Genomic DNA, 20,985 nt, shown 5'->3' with positions numbered 1-20,985 from the left:
CAGTAATTTCTGTTGGTTTCCCATAGCTGAGTTTATTGCAGAAATCTCAAATGAAAGTTTCTTAGGGCCAACAGTTAATTTATTTCAGATATTAGCTATGAAATCTCACAGAATCCTGCAGTCCTCAAGTGTCTCTCTAAGGCAGGCAATGGTCAGCTGCAGGCTTAAAAAAGAAACATTTGAATATGAAGGGACACTATGAATACTTAATCACTTGCACACATTGCTTTTTAGGGTACCACAAATATTTGGAGAACATCGTCTCTGTCTTTCGCCACATGTAAGACAGGTGGTGCTCATGAAACTGCAGTGGGTGGGTTTTAAAAACACCTCCCTGCAGAGATTTTTAGGAGTGGTTGGATGTGACTCTCATGCAGCTTTCCTCCAGTACTATTTATAACCAGCCCAGCCATCTGAGGTGCCCTTGAAATATTTCGTTATGTCAGCATATAACATTCTGCATACACTGCTGGTTCCCTCTGGTGCAAAGCAGTGGAAAGAATTGTTCTGCAAACAGGAGCTTTAGGTTATGTTCCAGAAAGCTGATGAAAGCCTGGAAGGACCTCCAAAATGACTCAGACCTCCAGGACTAACCTGACTTAGACTCGCTATCTGTTTCTAATGCAAACCTGGAAATGGTCAGCTTTACCAAAGTACTGCCAAGCACACCAAGAGAGCTCTGCTTGTCGTGTCCCCAGGTCCCCTCATTTTGTCCAGCAGTCCAATACTTCACCCAGTGAGCCAAATCTATTGAAGTACCTTCATGCCCACAGATTGCACATAAAAAGCATGGCTGGATGAGGGAAGTTTTACAGAATGGTTAGAGAAAAGCAAGGCTGACCAGGAGGAAGAGAAGACATCAAACAGCACATTAAACTAAACTCAGCTTTTTTTGCACTCCCTAGATTAGGATGTGCTCGGCAGAACCTGCAATTAGCTCAAGAAAATTGACTTTTGAAGGCGTGAGCACGGACATACCCCCAAAATGTAAGCCAGGAGGAAGCATAGCATGAAAAAAGCCATTACTTTAAGTGCTCTCTAAATGTCAGTCCTCCTTCGTGCAACATTTCACAACAGTCTACCCCTGACTGTGACCCCACTTCCAGTCTGTCTAGAAAGCCTGTTGCTTTGAAAAGCCATCAGGTAGATGCCACACTGCTGTTAATGCACTCAAAGCCTGTGGGCAGCTTGGCTTGTACTTTACTTTACCAGCTATAATCCTTTATTCTTGCCCTGAAGATATTTATTTCATCCCCAGCAAGGCTGAACACATGAAGAGAGGAATCTGAGGAAACCACTTAAAAAACTCATGATGATCACCTACAGAGGCTTTCCAGGAAGAACTGTTTTTCCTGCAAAGATGAGCACTCCACCACATTGCAAGAGATGGGAAGTATTTAACATAGGCATGCTTGACATTGTTAAAAGTAGGCTTCTTCTTCTTTTCTATAAAGTAATGGTGAGCTTTAAAGAGAGTTTATTCACACTGCCTTGGAAAATTCATAAACACACAAAAAGTCTACATGCAGCTAAGCTGAGATGTGCCTCATTGTCCTTAAAGGATAGCTTGCAGCAGTGGGCATCCTTTCCAGTCTCTCCAAAAGGAGAAGTGAGAAAGATCTGCAACCACCTCTTGTCTACTGCCCCTCCTGCTACTCTGCATGTCCTCAGCAGGAAACTGAATCACTTTTGCACCAGGATGATTTATTTTTAGCTTTCATCTAATTCTGACACAGGGACAATGGCAGGAAAATTAACGACTCTTGAGCAACCTTGTCCGACCCCTCTGAGGGCTATCCCAGGAGAACCATCAGCCCAATGTTCAGGTGTCATACCCACCCTCATGAGTCATTAAGCAGCAGCTCTTCAGATCAGGTGTCTGAGGGGGTTTGCTGCTTAGGGCTATGAGATGCTTTATGAAATGGAGGGGAAAAGCAGGATTCATTATGGGGAGGAAACAAAGGCAGGAAAAGAGAGGCTTGGGTGAGTGGAGGCATGAAAAACCCCAAAGGAAAACAGAGCTGTAAAGGGCTTTAAAAGGACCAGGTTTATGTACATAGTCAGCTCGTCAGTACCTATGTCTTACAGGTGCCATGTACCTGGTGTGCATCTGTCTCATCTTTCACAGTGAGCTCCTTTCCACGCCCTTCCTGCATGACGGGCACTCAGTTATGCTGCAGGTGTCTGGGGGATGGTGAGTGATGTGTATGTGATGGTCAGTACCAGGAGCTGGGATGGAGCTGTGCCTTCCAAGGCATGTATGTCCAAGCAAAAGCAACTGGGGAGACAGGGATTTGGTGTCCAGCTATCCGACGGGCAGGGGACTCAGTTCAGTCCACCTTGTACTGAGTAAATGCTCTCTGTGAATGACTACAGCTGAAGCTCAGAGGCCCCAGCACACACAAACACACACAAGCATGTGCAGTCCACATGGTCTGCTACTGGTGCCAGTTCTGAGCTTTTGTTTTGTCTTTGGTTTCTAGACAAAAGTACCTGTTTTTCTCAAAACTTTGCTCTTCCCTAACAAATGCACTTGTGTGAGCTGTGTGCTGTTCAGCACCTGGTTTTTTCATGCTATGCATGACTTTGGCTGCTCTGAAACAAGCTGCAAATGGCTAGCAAGGAACACAGTTTTCAAATAGACCCATTGAACAGTAAGACAAAAAACAGATGCATGAGTGTCAAGGAAAGCCCATGTAACTCAGCTTTCATGGCTGTTACCAAGATGCCGGGTTTATACACAGTAGAGAATAAAACCAAGAGGCTTCCAAGAGGCATTATAATTCGAATGTAAAAGAGATGTGTTAGCATACAGCCCAGTGTACAGTGACAAAGTTGGCTTCCCTAGTGCATCACATTGTCTGCAGCCATCATCTATCCCATCTACCCCATCCACTCCTCTGAGATCTGTAGAACACTAGACCCTGTAGTTACAAGGGAATTTCTAACTGCTTCTATGCTGCAGCTCAGATAATGGATCCCCAATACCTTGGCCCAATTGTTTGCTTTGAGGTTGGTCAGCTGAGCAGTGCAACACTACCCTGCTACCATTAATAATCATTGAATGAACCAGACCAAGAAAACACTTGGAAAGGAGCTGCCATAGTGTGATACAAGATGCCCTAAAGTGAAACAAAAGAAGTAAGGGAAAACCAAGTAAGGAGCTCTTTGATAAAGAAAGAAAAAATGCAGCAAAATCAGGAAAATCCAGTTGTAAAATAATCAGAGCCATTTCTGGATTCCAAGACCAAGAAGACTTACAGAAGTGGAATGAGCAAAGAGCCTGAACACAGTATAAACCTTTGAGGACTAGAATGCCAAGTTGTGCCTGCTTTCATGTTGAAATCTTGCAGACATGTGCTCCTAAACTCCTGTGAGTAGCTGCCAGCAGATGGGTGGGATCTAGCTGACACTGGCTCTGGACCAGTACTAAGTTTAAAACAGCTGCAAGCATCTCTGATAAAACTGTTCTGTTAGAGGACAGATGGATGAGAGGTGGACCATTGACTTCCCAGTTAATGACTTCACCCCAGCTGTCACTTTGATGGTGTGGTATACCCATTCTCTCAAGGATATACCTTCTTTTCCCTGAGGCTCTCTGGCTGGTAGCTGTCCATCAGGCCACAGACTTGTCTTTGGCTACCCCTCTTGCTACTTCCAGGGCTTACCTCTCCCACTGGCTGTTTGACCACCTCAGAGGTGGTCAAATGACCCTGGAAACACAGTTTCTGCCCCTCTAGCTGTGACTCACCATCTCAGAGCCTCCTTTCTAACCAAGGACCTGACTCCCTCACAGCCACAGGACTCAGCAAGGGCCTTCTTGCACAGCTGCTGCACTGAGGCTGCTGCAGGAAGCTGGAAGTGTGCAGGGACACCAGCCCAGCACTTCCAACATGCAACAAGACATTAAGTGGTACGTGACACAAAATCCAAAGCAACCTCATGTTGCTGAAACAGGCACTTCCCAACTCATCTCTCTTTTCCATTGTGTCTTTTTCCAATAACTTTGCACCCAGAAGTGTATAGAATTCTCAGACATCTCTGAGAAAGTAACTCCTGTGAAGCTTGCATTTTTTCCATTGTCTAAGCACAGACTTCACTGTTTCACAGTCACCTTACTCTTCCTGACGACCTTCAGAATCTCAGGCAGAATTCGATTTTTTTTCTTTGACTTTAAATTAAGTCTATCATCAATTACGTAACAGTTGCTGTTCTTCCAGATCCACAGCCACAATAATTATATTTTGTTATGTTCCAGGCACTTAGTGTGTTAGTCTACACACAGGTAGACACACACACCTCTTCCATGAATTATGGATCGATTGATTAGTAATAAAATCAGCCTCCTCTCCAATTCCAGCACAAAACCCAGAAAACAGTAGCCAAATTTTAAGATCATGAACCTGATATTAAGAGAAAGGCTACAAAAAGTGCTTCATCAGTATGTCTGCTTTACCAAAATCTCTCCTGAACACCTGAAAACTATGCGTGGGATGGATTGTGTTGCAGCCCAACTTGAGATCCATAAAAAGGAAGGCAAAACCTGTGCAAAAGTGAAGAAAAAGAGGGGCAGAATCTCTGACCTCTGCCTTCCCTCACCCACCACCACCTGCTGTGAGACACCCCAAGGCCTCCTGGAGCTTATGCTGCCAGCTCAAGGAGAGCCCTCCGACCCTTGTTCCTTGGCTCCAAGTCACAAGTGAGCTGTGGGAACTCCCTTCTCCCTGCTCCTGCCTTCTGTGGTGAGAGCTTGACCGCAGGGATCGGGCACCATGCCTGCATTTCGGATGAAGGGTTGCTGCTTTCCAGCTAAGCTGCTCCCGAGATTGAAGAAGGCAGATGAGACACTTCAAAAGGCAGAAAATAAGAAAAAAAAGGGCACAAACTGCTTTGCCCCAACCTGGTATCAGTGATAAAAAAAGTCAGTGTGGTGGTGAGCTATACTATACTGTTGAAAGTTACCTTCGCTTTTTCTAGCTTTTCTCTACTTTTCTTTCTCTTTGCCTCTTTTTACTGTTAAATAAAATATATCAAATTTTTTTGTATCCATGTCTTACCTCATTTTGGTTTTATTCTTGTTTCTGGGAACAACTGAACCTTTGAGTTCGTCCTGCTTTATTCACAGAGTTTTTCTTTGCTCCTCCATGATGGGGGTGGATTGTAACAGCACCAAGAGAACTGGCTCCTGCTCCCAGCGTGAAGGAGGATGCTGAACTGTCACCTGCACCACTAACAACATGATATACAACATCAAATGGGCCACTCAGATCAGAGTAACTGAACAAAGAAAGAGGGAGAGATGAAGCCTTGTCATATCCAGCAGGAACAGCTCCCACACTGCAGCAACAAAGGCAGTCAACCCACCAAAGCCTATGAAGCAAGAGGATGAAGCCCAAGGCAAGTTGAAAGCATACTTTCTTAAGAAGGACCCTCAGAGATCAGACAATCAGCTATGAAAAATGCTGAAGGGACCCATCTACTATCTCAGATCTGAGAACTTTCTTGAAGGCAATGTGAGGTACCCCAGGTGCCCATCACAGCCCTGTGAGCAACTCTTTGCAACTGCTTAGCCTCCAGCCATTCTAATTAAAACTAGCAAAGTTACTTGAGAGAGCTTGTAAGCCTGAATAGACAACCTTGTCTGTAAGGGATACTCAAATCTCAAAAAGCTCTTGGAGAGGAAATGGTGAAGCAGTCCCTGTCATATCAGAATGCACAGACTTGGGACTGCTTGTTTTCCTAGGGAAAGAGAAGACAGTCATCTGAATGAGAAGCCTGTTTTCTCTTGAGTCACAACACAGAGATCTGTTGAGGTGCCAGTGGCAGAGGATCCAGAAACAACTCATAGTCTGTGCTTCAAATCAGCATTGACCATTTTTAAGCAATGCCCAATGCAATGGCTACAATAAAATCTACAGAGACCCTCAAAGCTGAGCATTTCAGTTGAAATCATCAATTCTCAGATGTTGCCGCTGCAGTCCGTAACACTGACACAAAGCAGAGAAAGGAATCTTTTCCAGAGGTGTGAGAGCAGCCCAAGGGGCACATTCTACCTGACATACAGATTGACTAGTGTACTAATCTCTTCCTTGGCGCTTCTGTAAAACAGCAAAATGCATTTAAACAATAATTCAAGTAATGCTAATACAACCCATTGCAGCTAGTTACAAAGGCATTGCTCAAATGGGAAAGCAGAGGCATTTGGACAATACATTGAATACAAAATAAACCAAAGCAGAACTTCAGCTCTGCACCTTGCAGAGAACCAGTAGAAAAGACCAGAAGTAGAGACATTATTTGCTGCATCAGTAGTCAGTTCTGTTCCCAACAGCAATGGAAACTGTCATATGGTGCAGACTTGGAGCATCCACAATCAAAGCCTTTGTGTTCTCTTGGAACAAGGATTCAGGCAAGGGACAGTGAACTTTGCATCAAAGAAGAAAACAAATAAACAAATAGCCTTAAAGAATTTCATTCAGAGAGTTGAATTAAGAGAATGAAGTTTCACTTTCTTCAGGTGTGTGAAGAAACAATTTCAAACTACAAACAGGGGCAGGAAACAACACAAACAAAACTTAAACAGCGACATCTCCTCATGGCAATCACCCAGTCTTCAGACTAAAGCCAACGGCTTTCATTTTTGTTCTGTTCTTATTTCCATAGACACAGCAACATGCAATTATTACACAAAACACACAAAGCACAGACATGTTCAATTCAAACCCTTCAGTAAAACACCTCTACACAACGACAAGTGCAAGCATATTGCCATGTGAAAGACTAGGCATATTTAGGCAGATGTGGACCAGATCTTCCTTTCAGTAGCTGAATCTCTCAGACTACTCTTGTAAACCTTTTTCTCCACTAATGCCAGATCATTCTGTGATTTTCTCAAAGAAAAACTAATCAAAAGGAAACCTAAAAAAATCAAGAATATAAAAAGCTAAACAAGGATGATGTTGGAAATTAAATATGTGCAGGGACTTTTTATGGAGGTACTAGGGATTTGCACTGCAGTATACCTCTATTCAAATGCAGCACTGGATTAAGCCTAACTTGAGTTGTGAACAGTTGAATCCTGAGTGACTATGTCTACACCTCGGTTTAAATAGCTGAATTTATCTATCTTAAATGCATGTATTCAATTGATATGGATTTTTTCTCTGACTGCTTTAATCCCAAGGAAGAAGTTGTTGCACAAAAAGAGGAATTGCACTCAAAGTAATGATTTTTTTACAGCAGAATAGTCAATCAGCAAAATAAGAAAATAAGAAAATATCAGTTACAGATAAATTAAGAAATACCAGTAAAAATTTTTTCATATTGTATTTCCTCTGGGGAAAAAAATGTAGTTAGCTCCTACTGGCTGCAGGGCAGTTTTATGCTTTCAGGGCTAGCAAACACAATTGTTAGCACAATTTCTTTTTGTGACGCTTGGGAATTTCAGTCAAACAGGAGAAGTTTTTACTCTTTATTTATTAGAATAACACCATGTTCAGGAAAGGGAGGGAGCCAGGCCCATCACTGGTTACTTCACAGATAGATGGAAACAACCAGTAGTATAAAGTTCAGGTAAATATTAAAACCACTTATAATAAAGGCATGGAAGACTTCCAAAAAGTATCACTTGCTGAATTAGTGCTAATTTTCATTCAATTTTATACACAAGCAAAGGGGCTTTTCTGCAGTTAGTCTCTCATACTGATATTTACATGAAGATACTAATTGGCAAATGCCTAATTTCCTCAGGAAAATTATGCATGGTTAGTATCAGTGCAAATAAGAAATGCGTGTATGAATAAAATTGACTTCAAAGCAGCCTGGAGTTGCTGCAGTCCCTAAGAAGCCAAGAGCATAAATAAAGGTACTGTCCTCTCGGCATGTAGAGCAGTTCACAAGCTATACAAGAAATTCAACTACTGTAGCATCTGTTTTGCATTGTTAATGTCTCCAGCCAGGGGGTAAGGTTGTAAGGGTAAGGTTGAAAGGAACACATCCAGGTCAGGTAAGTACCTTTTTATCCAGGTACATAAAGACACCAGGATAATGCCGTTTTCCCTCTTGGTGATTGAAGTCATTTAATTTCCTATCTGGCAGTTACTTGACATACACTTGTCACAGACACACTGCCAGTGGAGTAATACTTTAAGCCATCCTTCTGTTTTGAGTAAAAGGCAGATTTTATGACAATGCAATGCCACACCACCTCTGTTTCAGTCACACTGCAGTTATTCAGTGCAATGATGACTACTAGCTCCTTATGTTCCTGGGAGAGAATAGGACAAAAACTTTCAGCCTCACAGCATTTCAGTTAGTTTCTCTGCTTTTATTAACAAGCATATAATATTCATTGGCAAAACACTGGATACAAGCTTCACTATCATAAAATTAAAACATTAAGCATTAATCCCCAAAGGCTTATTCAGACAAAACTAGCCACCAGTAGTACAGAAATTACACAGCAACACAAAGCATAAAAAATTGTAAACTTTTAAATGAAGCTAAGCCAAAAATATGGTTTTACACTCTGACAGTTACAGAATCTTATTATGCCACATATGAGGATAAAAGGCTTAGTGGTTGCACTGGCTAATTGTCCCTTAACTGCAAAACGATCCTGTTTGCAGAAGGAAAGAACAAATTTTCCTTTTGTCCAGATAAGTCACTTGAATTAAAGATTCCATCAAACCAATATTTCCGTTTCAAACAGAAATAACAAAAATAGTGGAACATCAGTACTCAAAACTCAGGAGTTCTTCCTTCAGCCATACCTCTGTTTGAATGAATGATCCCACTGGTTTCTGTGGAAGCATCCAGGTTATTAGTAAAGTTACCAATGTAAATGTTCATAGAATTGGACATGTAGTTCCTACCCTACCAGCTGGACATGGACAGGTCATTGTGGCTTCAAAAGATTTCCAAAAAACTCTAAGTAGGACAAATTATGGAACAAATAGTAGAGTCATACCTTTAATTTGTATATAAATAAACAGGTAACACATTACCTATTGATTTGCCACAAGACCCAAGTTCTTAATTTTTGTCCTGACTGCAAGTTTTGATGAGAGCAGAGATTGAAGCATTGTTCCATGTTCTTTACTATTGTTCTCTGCAACTTTTTCTTCAAAAACAGATCTCAAGACCCAAGTAACATCTAATTGTATCTTATGTAGGGAGACTTGTGTGTGGAACAATTTCTGTTACAAACTTTAGGCAGACTAACTAAAGTTGCATTAATGTTTTCAGTGAAACATCTAAACTGAAGTGATTACCTGAGGAAAAGCAGAAACTTGATTTTTCTGTTCAGTAAAGCCTTCTGTACAAAATGTGTACCTAAGATTCATCTTACTGATGTACAGACTGGTTGGCTTCTTCCTATTATCTTTATCTCAATGTAATATGCAGAATGCTGTAAAACAGCAAGTTATATTTATCATCTAGTAGAAAAAAAAAAAAATCTGTAAATCCCCTAGGACTGTGTTGTTATAAAGACAATAAGAGCCAGCGTAAGCTTTCAAAGGCTCATAGCCTACTGGAAAAAATAGCACCATTATAGTTGTGGTCTGATATTTTTTACGGTCCCATATCTCCTGAGTGACAGTGTTGTGTATACTATTGCACAACCATAGAAAAAAATATTCCCAGGTGTGATGGTACACAAATATACCAGACCTAACAATGGCACAAAACATTTTCAGATAGGCTGCAAGTCTTGTCGATTGCTTCCACAATTCACATTAAGGTTTCTTGCAAGATCGTTTATTTTAAAATATTGCTGACAGATAGTTCTTGTACTTACAGAAATTTTAAATCCCCCATTTCACTCGTAAAGTAAAAAATTGAACAAAGCATAAAACACACACACCCGCCCCCAAATAACAGCCCCAAATAAAACTCCATTTGAACAAGTGAGAAAAGCCATCTACATTCCTTTTAAATGTAATGGTAAGTAGATGCTACATTTACAATTTAAACATAAGCCTAATAAATGCATGTTTCAAACCTATTGCACAAAAGCATAAGTAATGCTCTTTATCCATACAAAACAAAAAACATACAGATGAAAGCTACTCAAACTCAATGTAAAAGGAAAAAGCTTGTAAAAACATCTTACAGTTTCAATTTATATGCCCGTAAATAAAGCTGGACCACTAAAACCAAAAATACTTGGATGGTAAAATAAGACAGAAGGCTTAAAATAGAATAAATAATTTTATAAAGTTAAAATTTAAACCCCCAAATCTTATTTAAATTCAATATTATATATTCTATTTGAATTCTTTATTTTTAATGAAAGTATACTTAATGAGACTCTAAGCCCAGGTGATTCATCAGTCTCACTGCTGCTGAGGATAATGCAACAAGATACTTCGTTACTGCAACTATTTACCAGCATAAGAAATTGTAAAAACTGCTTCACAGTAATGGCATCTTCACAAAAGCCAAAATCAACTACCATGATCTAATCAGGACTAAGAAATATGTATGGCCGTGTTGAAATTTTAGTTCAACTTTCAACAGTATCAGGGTTACTTTACCCAATATAATCTTGATATAAATTGTCTCTTAAGTGTCACAGAAATTAAACAAGGCTCTGACCCAAAGAAGACCTTGCTCTACACTGTAGTCTTTTAGTGAGACTAACATATGGTACAGACAGAGTCACACCACTCCCAAGGGCAATTTTTGTAGTGAAGATGTTATCACATGTGATTTAGAAAAACAACTGAGTAACTTTGGAGTTTTTTGTTGGTTTGGGGGTTTTTAGTTTGGTTTTATTTGTTTTTGTTTGTTTTTTTACTGGTGCGGTTTTATCAGATTAAACACATTGCAAAAGCAGTTACACACAATTACAAGCAAAAACCCCAGCAATAGGTATTAATACTGGCTTGAATTTATGCATCCATATAAACAGAGTTTTCTATATACTGATAGCACCATAACAAATTCAAGTGATTCTAAAGATGGTTATAAAGTTATAAGTTTTGTATTGTAAGTTGTTACAGCAAGAGATAGATTTGAAAGGCTTCTGAATTTGTGTGCTCGTAATTAATTTCTCAGTTGCTCAAGTACACAAGGAAGAAATGAAATCCCAATGTACTTTAACAGCACTGCGTCAATATCTAGTCATACAAAAGTTTCCTGCAGTACACACACTTGAGGTAGACAGATCTCATTTATATGTGTATATGTATATATATTTTCGTGTGTGTGTGTGTATATATATATGTATATATATATACATATATATATGTATATGTGTGTGTGTATATATATATATATATATATATATATATATATATATATATATTTTCTGACTAAGGTGGTTAATCAGAATGCTGTCTGGCAGCTTTAGTTTAATGTCTACATCAGGTACAGCCACTGTGTGTATACTCTGGGTGCACAAAGCTGGGACCCTTACAGTCCTGTCCACATTCTCAGGGCCTCAGCGGCAAAGCCAGCCTCTTATTCACACTAGAACAGTAACAATCATGTAAGAAACAGCTCCAGAGAGGCCCAGTATGTCAGCCTGTGTACACATCCGTACCACCTGCATTGACTGCTTTCATGGAAAGATTTAAAAATGGTAGACACATGATCTTGTTTGTTTTTTTCTGCCAGATCAAGTAATGCTAAAGACAAAAAAAAAAAAAAAAAGCTGAAAATACACAAACAGCAAGACAAAATCAAAGCCAAATTTGATTGCATGAATCACAGACATGCACACAAACACCACACCAGAACCAGATGGGGAGTTCTGTGTGACTTAAACATTCAAATGCAGCTATCTTAAGACTTCCACCCGCATGGACAGCAGCATGTTCTGGCCTTTGTGTGGCTCTCCTTTCCATCTCCACAATTCAGGAGGCTCCCTTTCATTCTCTGCTCACATAATTTCTTTTTCATTTCCTTCCTACTCACATCTGTGACTGTAATCAAAAATAAGGAGCCCTGTTGTCAAAGGTAAGCACAAGCAGCAGCAGAGCTGGGAAAGGAGAACTGAAGACTCCAGAGAGGGACATTAAGGGAAATGTGCTGAGGAATGTAGCGCTTTGAAAACTCAAGAGGAAGAATATTTAAAACGCATCTCTTGCAGTATCAGCTTCCGGTTACTAAGTAACACTTTCTAGCAGAAGAAGCAAAGGAGCACAGCAAGAGGAAGCAGGGCTTCTTATCAGAAGACAATTTATCAAAAAATAACAGGGTTTAGTAACAGGAATAGCAACTAGCATTTTCAGCTGATAGGAAAACTCTTCTAAAAATTAGGTAAACTATTTCCAGCTGGCAATAATAGGGCATACACTGTTTTCAGTGACTTCACACCTGCGCCAGACAAATGTTCTTACAATTGTACTATGGATGATACATAGTGGATATAGCTTGCAGAAATCACTTTCAACTACAGTTTTTAAAAAGCCAATTATTTCCAAAAGCCTTACAAAAAGTGCAGTGAGCCCTGCTAAGTGCCATTGAGGGTGCTTTCCATAACATATACAGTTATATGTGTATATAGATGTATGTACCCATACATACATTAATGTGTATTACCTTGCATCCATTAGGGCTGATGCAAGCAAAATTACTAGTTAAGGCCAAAAGGTGCAAAAATAATCTTGTCTTGACTCCCCCTTCCTCCCCACCCCATGTAAGTTTGGAATTGCAGTACAGAAAATACTATGGTTTAATAAGAAAACAGCTAAAGAAATTTAAAGCTGCCCGTAAGTTTAATCAGTGAAATGAAAAATCCGCAATACTCCCAAAGTTGTCCAAGAGCCACTGTTTCAATAGCTAGTGATAGTAAATTCTCTCTAAATTAAAAACTGATTTCTGCAAGCCACAAATACATAATAAATGTTTATTTTTTAAGAAATTCACAAATCTAGCACTTGTGAGTATTTGTCATTACGTGGTGCAATTTATACCATAGCAAAATATATATCACAGCACATTAAAATCAACTGAAATTGCTTCTATTAGTCTTACTAAATTAACACGTATACAGAAGTATCAAAACTTTATTAAAACACAAGGTGAGGAAGAGCAATAACAGGGCAAAAATGAAAATTTACTGGTTTCCCAGATTTTCTTAAGTTTTCAATGCAGCATAATAAATTATCACCAGTCACTGTATAATCAGGTATGTTCAATGCTCTACAGAGTAACTTGAATAAAGCCAATGCAATCAGGCATACTATGTAAGACAATAACACTTTGCAAAAATATAGTTTTTAAAGATTTAGAATGCAAGAAGTAACTAAAGCAACTTGGTGTCAAAAGCAACATATTCATATCACCCCACAACACTCAAACTTTTTTTCTGTGTGTAACTGTAAGAGACAAATCAGGCTGAGCTACATGGAACTGTGAAGTGTTTTCAGTATCTGTAAACTTAATGCTGGTAGTGTCTTGCTGAGTTGAAACTTCTTTCTTCCATACAAAAAAAGTATAAATATTGTCTGCCCATAAGTCTAGGTAACATATCCCTAGAAGAAATATTCAGGACAGCGCACTTTGAAAGCCCTCCAGTCTTCCAAAATTATTCAGCTGGTTTGTGTCATGTGATTAGTGATGCACTAAGAAGGTGCCAGATGATAGTCTCTGCAAAAAGCTCTGTCCAGAAGGACAATTAAGTTCCCTTACAGCAAGTCCATTTTGGGTCTATAATGTAGCAGTAGAGGTGCTTTCTGCAAGACAGAAATACCAGTAAGTTAAGAAACAAATCCAGAACTAATCTGTTCAGTAGGAAAAACTTCTGTGTCATAAGCTAAGCTTCAATTAAAGAAAAGAGCAGCTTTCTGACCTGTCAAAAATTCACCAAGACAAAGACAAGGTACAACTTCATCTCTGGGGCTCAATCAAGCGATAAAGAACCCTTTCCCCTTTATCTCAGGAGCAGATATGTTTTATCTTGGGAAACTCCCTGAAGTAAAGGATGTCTAGAAACTAGAATTTAGAGTATGTGGTACTTCTTAGCTCTCATGTGATTCCTCTTCTGTGAAAGCATACATTGATTTTCTTTACAAAAAGGCAAACTTTAAAACCACAACATCCTGCCCCATGGACTTCTGTGTCTCATAAAAACAATTACTTCAGCTTGCTTGTTCTGGACCTTCTGTGTCTCATTTCCATTTTACATCCACCACTTCTGTCACCTGGGAGAGCAGTTTACAGTTCTGCTTTCCACATGACTCACAATTACACAGACCTCCCACAGGTGAAGAGTAGAGTATAGATGCACATCCATTTGATGCTCCTGTTTGGCTCTCCCTGCTACACCACAAAACCCTATGTTTGCATTGTATCCTTTTATCTATACCTACATTCAACTTCACGTGTTTGTTAATCACCTGTCACTCAGAATGGTAAAGACTTCATTCTTTATACCAACACTTTATCATCAATCTGTCACTAACCTAATTAATGACAATGATGTCACTGCACTGGTAACGAACTACTCAAATCTATCTCCAGGTCATTCAGAAACACCATATGAAACAGATTCCGGAAGGATTCCACTTGTGACATCTCTGCATTTTTAAGACTGACCATTGACTTTATCCTGTGACTCTTACACAGGTCAATTATTTTGTAATTCCAAGACAGAAAAATGCTACTCTACTCCCACATGGACCTCTTCTAGATATGCATCCAAAGTCACCAAGTGATTTCATTTCAGTGTACACTGTATGCTCAGAATGTGTTGCTTTTGCATTACAAATACAAACTTCTTGTTCCAATAACTTCATCCATACATATACTGACTTCCCTTCTAAGTGTTCAGTTTTGCTATTCATTCTTACTGCCTGAAGGGGTTAAAATAATACTTTTTGTAGCTTCTCCTTCCTCTGACAGACTTGATAACAATTTGACAGCTAATACAGTGTTCCCTTTTCTCTTCCAATGAATACTTAATTCTCCTTTCCTTCATTTACCGGAAACAAATAAATACTTGGTGTCTAAGGATGTTGTAGTAGATATTTATAAAAGTACCTTCTATAAAGGTATTCTGCAGTACAGTTCCAAATTATTGCTATTTTATAAATATTTTATTTGACCACTTCATGATTTGCATTGAATCACTGTGTCATACCTTAAATCTCCATCTAGTAACAACTACAAACTTGAGCGTATGGTCCTTGCCAAGAATCTCTTCATTGCATAATATGTCCAGCTGACAAAATAAAGGTGACAGTTAATTCATTGGGACCCAATGCACCAAACAACATATTTCAGATATTACTACACATTTGACAAGACTTTTTTTCTCTGAAGACACTGGAACTGGTAATCCTGAAGTTGCCTTGTAGACAAAAATCATATCAAGAAAGAAAAGATAGTATCTGCTCTCAACATAAAGTACTGAAAGACCATGTCAATGCCTGCCTAAGAAACATAGTACAATATGGAATTAATGTTTGATTTATCTTCCCAAGCAGTACTAAAGTCCTTTCCTGAAAGCTTTGCATGCTTTTAGAAAGCTTGAATACATGAACAAGAGCACAGAAATCTCAAATAGAGCTGTTACTTAGCACACTATGTATTTTTTTTCACCTAACAACAGTCAGGTGGCATTGTTACAAGGACAGAGGTGTTTTTTAAAAAAACACTATCCACCATGTACTTATATGCTACATATACAGGGGTTTTACAGATGATACACAAAAGGTAGTTTTTGTTTTCTATCTCTGTTTTAAAAAATCTTGACATTAGAAACAAGGAGGATGTCAACATAAAAGCATGAGGATCACACGACTACTAATCAGCTGAACTACAATATCATGAACTAAAACCAGGGAACATGAATGAAAACAGCAAGTTCCACCAAGGTGGCTTATGTTACAATGCTTTACCTCATAGCCCAGAAAGGCCTGAATGTGCATGCAGTCCACTTACATGGCCGTACCTCAAACCTGGAATAGTCTGTATCGAGCAACCAAGTAACCACGTGCTCAAATTCTCCTTCTGTGTGCCTTTGTACTAGTACAACAATTACATGACCATTTATGTATTTTTTAAGAAGGCAGAAAGGGATAACAAAGAAATAAACAGTACTCCAGAAAAGTTTTTCTTTCAGTAGAAACCAAGTAGATTTTTAAGTCAAATCTTGGCACACTGCATTGGAGGGCTTACACATGCATATACCAAAAGAATTTATTAAAAAAACCCTTTTGAACAATCCTTGTAGCTGTGTAGATGCTGGGCTAAAGCCAGGAGTCAACCTGAGGCAGCTGAGGACAAGACAGGATACATGATTTTGTTTCAGGAAAATTGGCAGAGTTTAGGGATGAACGTGAACCATAAGAGAGAGTGTTAGTTTGAAGTGTACAGAAGCTATGGAGGAAAATTGATAGAGATGCAAATTGCCTGCTGACAAGTTTGAGCAGCAAGGTGTTGACACACTGGACTGGAAAGCAGCTGATTTGGTTTGTATGAAATGTCTTAATGAAATTCAGCGAATCAGTGTCATAATATGGAATTGAGAGATGTCAAGCTGAGAGTCAACTGAGATGTCCAGAAACTGTTACCAAAATCCAGCCAAGTGATAAACAGGGGCTGCATTCATAGTTTGCCACTTTTAATTTTTTAATCTGGTCTAGGAGAAGTTCAAAGTATTTCCTTTCCTTCTGTACCTTTCAACTTAAACTGTTGCCATGATACCCTGTAAAGACAGGGAAAAATATGCATCTGACAACACTCTGGTTGTGGTGTAGGCAGCAACTTCAGATTGAGCTTCACTGACAGCACAGAAAAGAGCAACATATTTGTGGTGCTTTCTCTTCAACGGGGCTTCACTGTTGAAGCGCTGGTTTCTGTCTGGCCTCTGTAGAGGACAAACTTCCTAAAATGCTGGAGATAAATTCAACTACAATATATCAAACAAATCATCAGAGTCCTTTTAAACACATGTGGAAGCATATAACCAAGCCTTTTTGCTCAACTATTTATAAATGCACATGAAAAGATGCACTGTAAACTAAGTGCAAAGTCCTGTACAGACCCAAAAAAGGACAAGAAAATTGCTGTATAACTCAAGAAGCTCAACTCAACTCGCTATATAATTCAAGAAGCAGTGTATGCTTTTGTTTTCTGAAAATAAGATCAGAATAAAAGACATCCTTTTGTAAAGGAACAAACCCACCTCTTCAAGTTTTCGTATCTGTAAACTTATTTTTAAAAATTAAAATATTACCTCATTGAAAGAAGAAAGGTTGAGTTTTTTGGCAATGAACTTCTTTAGATGCAAGACTGTTGCTTGTGCAGAGCAACGAATCCATTTTCGTTTCAATCCACGCAGTTTGCTGCTATTGCACTCCAAGCAGATGCTTACCTTCAGGTAAAGGCAAAAAAATCAAGAGTTGGCTGCAACAATTTTCTGCAGTCTTATGTATTCCATACACAGTTTTTAATAATCCAATACAGTGAAGTACAGTACTAGTGTTCTTTAAACTGAAACACCAATTAAGAAAACCACATTTTCTAAGATTTCATAAACTGAGTGGTAAGTGATAAGACAAATATGTTCAAATAGTAATTTTTGATGTCAGAACAAGGCTTCTTCAGTCCAAATTCATAGGCTGTCAATAGCTTAAAAGGACCATATGTTAAAAGCTAGAGCAAGAAAACAGTAAGAACACCATTGTAAATTCTTAATGATTGCTTCTAACATAATTTATTACTGTAAATGCAACTGCTAATCTAGTTTAATTTTAACATGTTTAAAAATAATTAATACAAATGATATGACAAATATTTCAAATTCTCACTTTTTCTCCCATCCAGCTATTCATTACAATCTAAACTCTTTGTGATGGTAGGCTTGTATTGCACTAGGAAGATCTAGTAACAAATACAATCCCTTTGAAAGTTCCCTTACATGGCAACTGAGAAGAAAATTAACTCAAGCTAAAGTTACTCTGGACTTGCATAACCAGAAAACATGAAAGGTATGGCCTGTTTATACCAAAGGGAATTTTCACTTTCAAACAAGCTTTGTGTTCTAAAATTAACAGTGGGCTTCCCTGCTTTTATGATATTTTTATGATACAGGGCTAACACTGTATTCGTATTAAATGCTGAAAACAAGACATGTAATAAGTTAGTAAGAGTGCTGTTAAGGAAAACTGTCTGGCCATCCAGGAGCCACTCTGGCAGTCCCATTCACATGACCTAAGCTGGGACTGAAGCCCCATCACAGCTACACCCCTCACACTCACAGTCAGACCAGGATTCCTCACCAGCTCAAGCCCAGGTTTCCTATAGCAGAGTCTCAGACATCCAGGTCCTTCAAACAGCTTAATCATGGTGCAATGAGTAAATAACAACAGCTCCAGCTGGTGCCTCTGAAAAGGGGCCCTCAACAAAGGAACCCCTGGGCTTTCATACCCTCAGAGCACCAAAGTCTGGGGGTCTCAGCTGCTGCTGTGTCTCAGTGTCCAGTCCCCAGGCTGGTGCCACAGGTCCCTGTGACCTGGGCCAAGGGTTGGCAGTTCCTAGCCTCCTGCCTTGGGCTCCCATCCAGAGCTCAGCCTGCAGCTCTCATTGCAACTGCACCCTGAGCTAACTGCACTGAAGGTGTTAAAAACACCAGACGTTTAATTCATAATTATCAATACACATTCAGCTTAATGTATCATGGTAATGCTGGGGTACACTCCTGTAGAAGGTGGAAAATTACATGAATTTGATTTGACAGCAAACTTTGAAGATTCATAAACAGTTAAAACTATAAAGACATTTGCATTAAGATTTGAATGTATTCTCCATTCCTGCCAAAACCCAAAGGTAAAACCTCATGCTTCCAAAAAAACATTGCCCAAACTGCATTGTGTTTGTATCAGAGAACAGAAAAAGTAGCTTGAAATAAACTAATTTTCTTCCCTGTTAGAGTATCAAAGTTACCTTACCAAAATACAACGGCTAAAACACAAGACAAAACTAGAGCATGCCCTAAGAGCCCACCTGTTCATCACTTCGGTGGTAGTCATTATCTTCTTCCTGTTTTTCCTCTGAAGTTTCTTTATTTATATTTTCATCTGCTTTAGTTTCACCTTAGATAAAAAGACCCAGATATATGGGATACATATACATTATTTTCATATATATACCCCAGATATATTCAGCAGCAGCTTATAGTGCTAATACAATTAAAACAGTAAGTTTCAGGACTACAGTATAGAATAAGATTTGCTATTCCCAAATTGTGCTTATCGGCTCAAGCAACACTTGCAGCCAACAGCCCATGACATTAAAGAGGAGAACACCTATGGAGTTCAGCTGCTAGCAGCCTAGAAGCTGGGAAATTTCACAATCCACATGTAGGCACTACTATGGAGACCAACTTTGCCACAAGCAACATGCTATTAACAGCTAAAACCAAAAATTCTGTGCAGAAATAAGGGACAAGGCAACAATCCTATGCCGACTCTATTCCTTGCTGTTAGGAAACAATTATAATTGTAATATACCCACTGGGCACATACTTGCAACAGATACGTTCATCAATTTACTATATGTCACCCACCAAAGACAGAATAAAAAAAGGACTATTTACCATTTCGATGAGAATCTAGGTGCTGTTTTGTAGAACAAGTCTCCCCTTTGATGTCCCCTGGAACTTCCATGCCCAGTTTGTGATAAAACTCCCTTTGCTTTTTCATTTCCGCTGTTTAAAATTACAAATATTAATTCCTGTAATAAAGTTCTAATGCAATATTTATGAAGTTATTCTAAATCCCTTCCCACTTAAGGATTGCCAACAAGTGGTGGACGTGTCATTATTTACTGTCTTCTATCTCTCCGATCCCATCAAGTTATGCCTAATCCTATTTTTCAGAATTACAAAAGTATAAATATATAATTACTACTATACTATTATTGCTAGAATGAGATGGATTTTAAAATAGTGTAGCTAATTTTGAATATCCTGCATTTTGAATATGACCGTATTTCAGTCAAAACATTGGTTTTGAATTTTTATTCATAGTTCTGATTTTCAATATCCCAGAAATAATTTTTAAAGTATCTATTTAACCACACTGATATTTGAAAATACTCTGGTTAAAAAGCAGCTTCAACAGATTAAAATACTCTATTTAAATGAAAGCTTTAACATACATTAAGACAAAAAATACCCCACTGAGCAGTATTTATAAAGTATTTCTTTAGTTTAACAGATCTAGTGTCAAAGAGGATTATGAAAACAGTAATTGAAAGTTCTCTAACAAAAAAGAACTCTCAAAATAACAGAAACTAAAAGCATTTTAAAATTGCATTTTACCTCTGTGAATTCTAGAAAGCTTGCACAACAGGTATACAGTTTAACAAAAACAAATTAGAGTTATGGAATGGCAACATTCAAAAGCTGAATGACTATTCTGCTTTATATAATATTGCTTTTGGAAGAAACATCCCATGTTGCCTCCCACCACCCCCACACTCAGTTGCTGCTAGTACAGGTACGAAATTAAATTAATTGCTAAAGATTACACAAGTGAAAGAGTCTTGTTTTCCACTGTATTTTTTCTCAGTTGCCCCCTGGCCCCTTTTTTCATAATTTGAAACTTTCTTTTTTCTTTAATGTCACAGAAGTATGTGCAAACTGACCTTTAAAAAGGTCACACACAACTTACCTTCTTGGAGGCCTGGCACAAGTTTGTAAACAATATCTTGCATTGTTCTGTCATGACTAGACAGGAAAAAAACAACAAAAAACAAAAAGCAAAATCAAAAGCTTAAGTTCACAATCTTGATTGAAAACATTTCTTTTAAAAAAGTTCCAATAGTAACCATATGCAAAAATCTCTAAATTCACCTAAGAAGAATTTTACTTCTCAATCAGTGTTTCTATCAAACCAGAAAGAACAGCAACACAAAAGAAATTATGAAAAAGTACAAGCTAAGACAGAAAAGAAATGAACGTTTGAAAAAAACTAGGCTGCAGAAGAATTCACCCCACTGAGTATAATCTTCTGCATCAAGACAAGT

General features: G+C 38.6%; 1 protein-coding gene across 6 annotated transcripts in view; it reads right to left on the bottom strand.

Moving 5' to 3' along the window:
• Positions 1 to 8,307: 8,307 nt before the first annotated feature.
• Positions 8,308 to 20,985, bottom strand: part of PCGF3 (polycomb group ring finger 3) — a 56,174-nt gene continuing 43,496 nt past the window's right edge. For all 6 annotated transcript variants that reach the window (XM_030236995.2, XM_030236989.2, XM_018920867.3 and 3 more), the window contains 6 exons: positions 20,631 to 20,686; positions 19,553 to 19,663; positions 18,961 to 19,049; positions 17,192 to 17,329; positions 15,092 to 15,172; positions 8,308 to 13,685 (listed from right to left, as the gene is read on the bottom strand). In XM_030236995.2, the coding sequence (XP_030092855.1) occupies positions 13,638 to 13,685; positions 15,092 to 15,172; positions 17,192 to 17,329; positions 18,961 to 19,049; positions 19,553 to 19,663; positions 20,631 to 20,686 (523 nt within the window). In that variant the 3' untranslated portion in view covers positions 8,308 to 13,637. The remainder of the gene's footprint in view (positions 13,686 to 15,091; positions 15,173 to 17,191; positions 17,330 to 18,960; positions 19,050 to 19,552; positions 19,664 to 20,630; positions 20,687 to 20,985) is intronic.

This window comes from Serinus canaria, chromosome Z (genome assembly GCF_022539315.1).
Source record: "Serinus canaria isolate serCan28SL12 chromosome Z, serCan2020, whole genome shotgun sequence".
Classification (NCBI taxonomy): Eukaryota; Metazoa; Chordata; class Aves; order Passeriformes; family Fringillidae; genus Serinus; species Serinus canaria.
The sequence above is the reverse complement of the archived record's forward strand: the minus strand, read 5'-3'. Positions and strand labels throughout refer to the sequence as shown.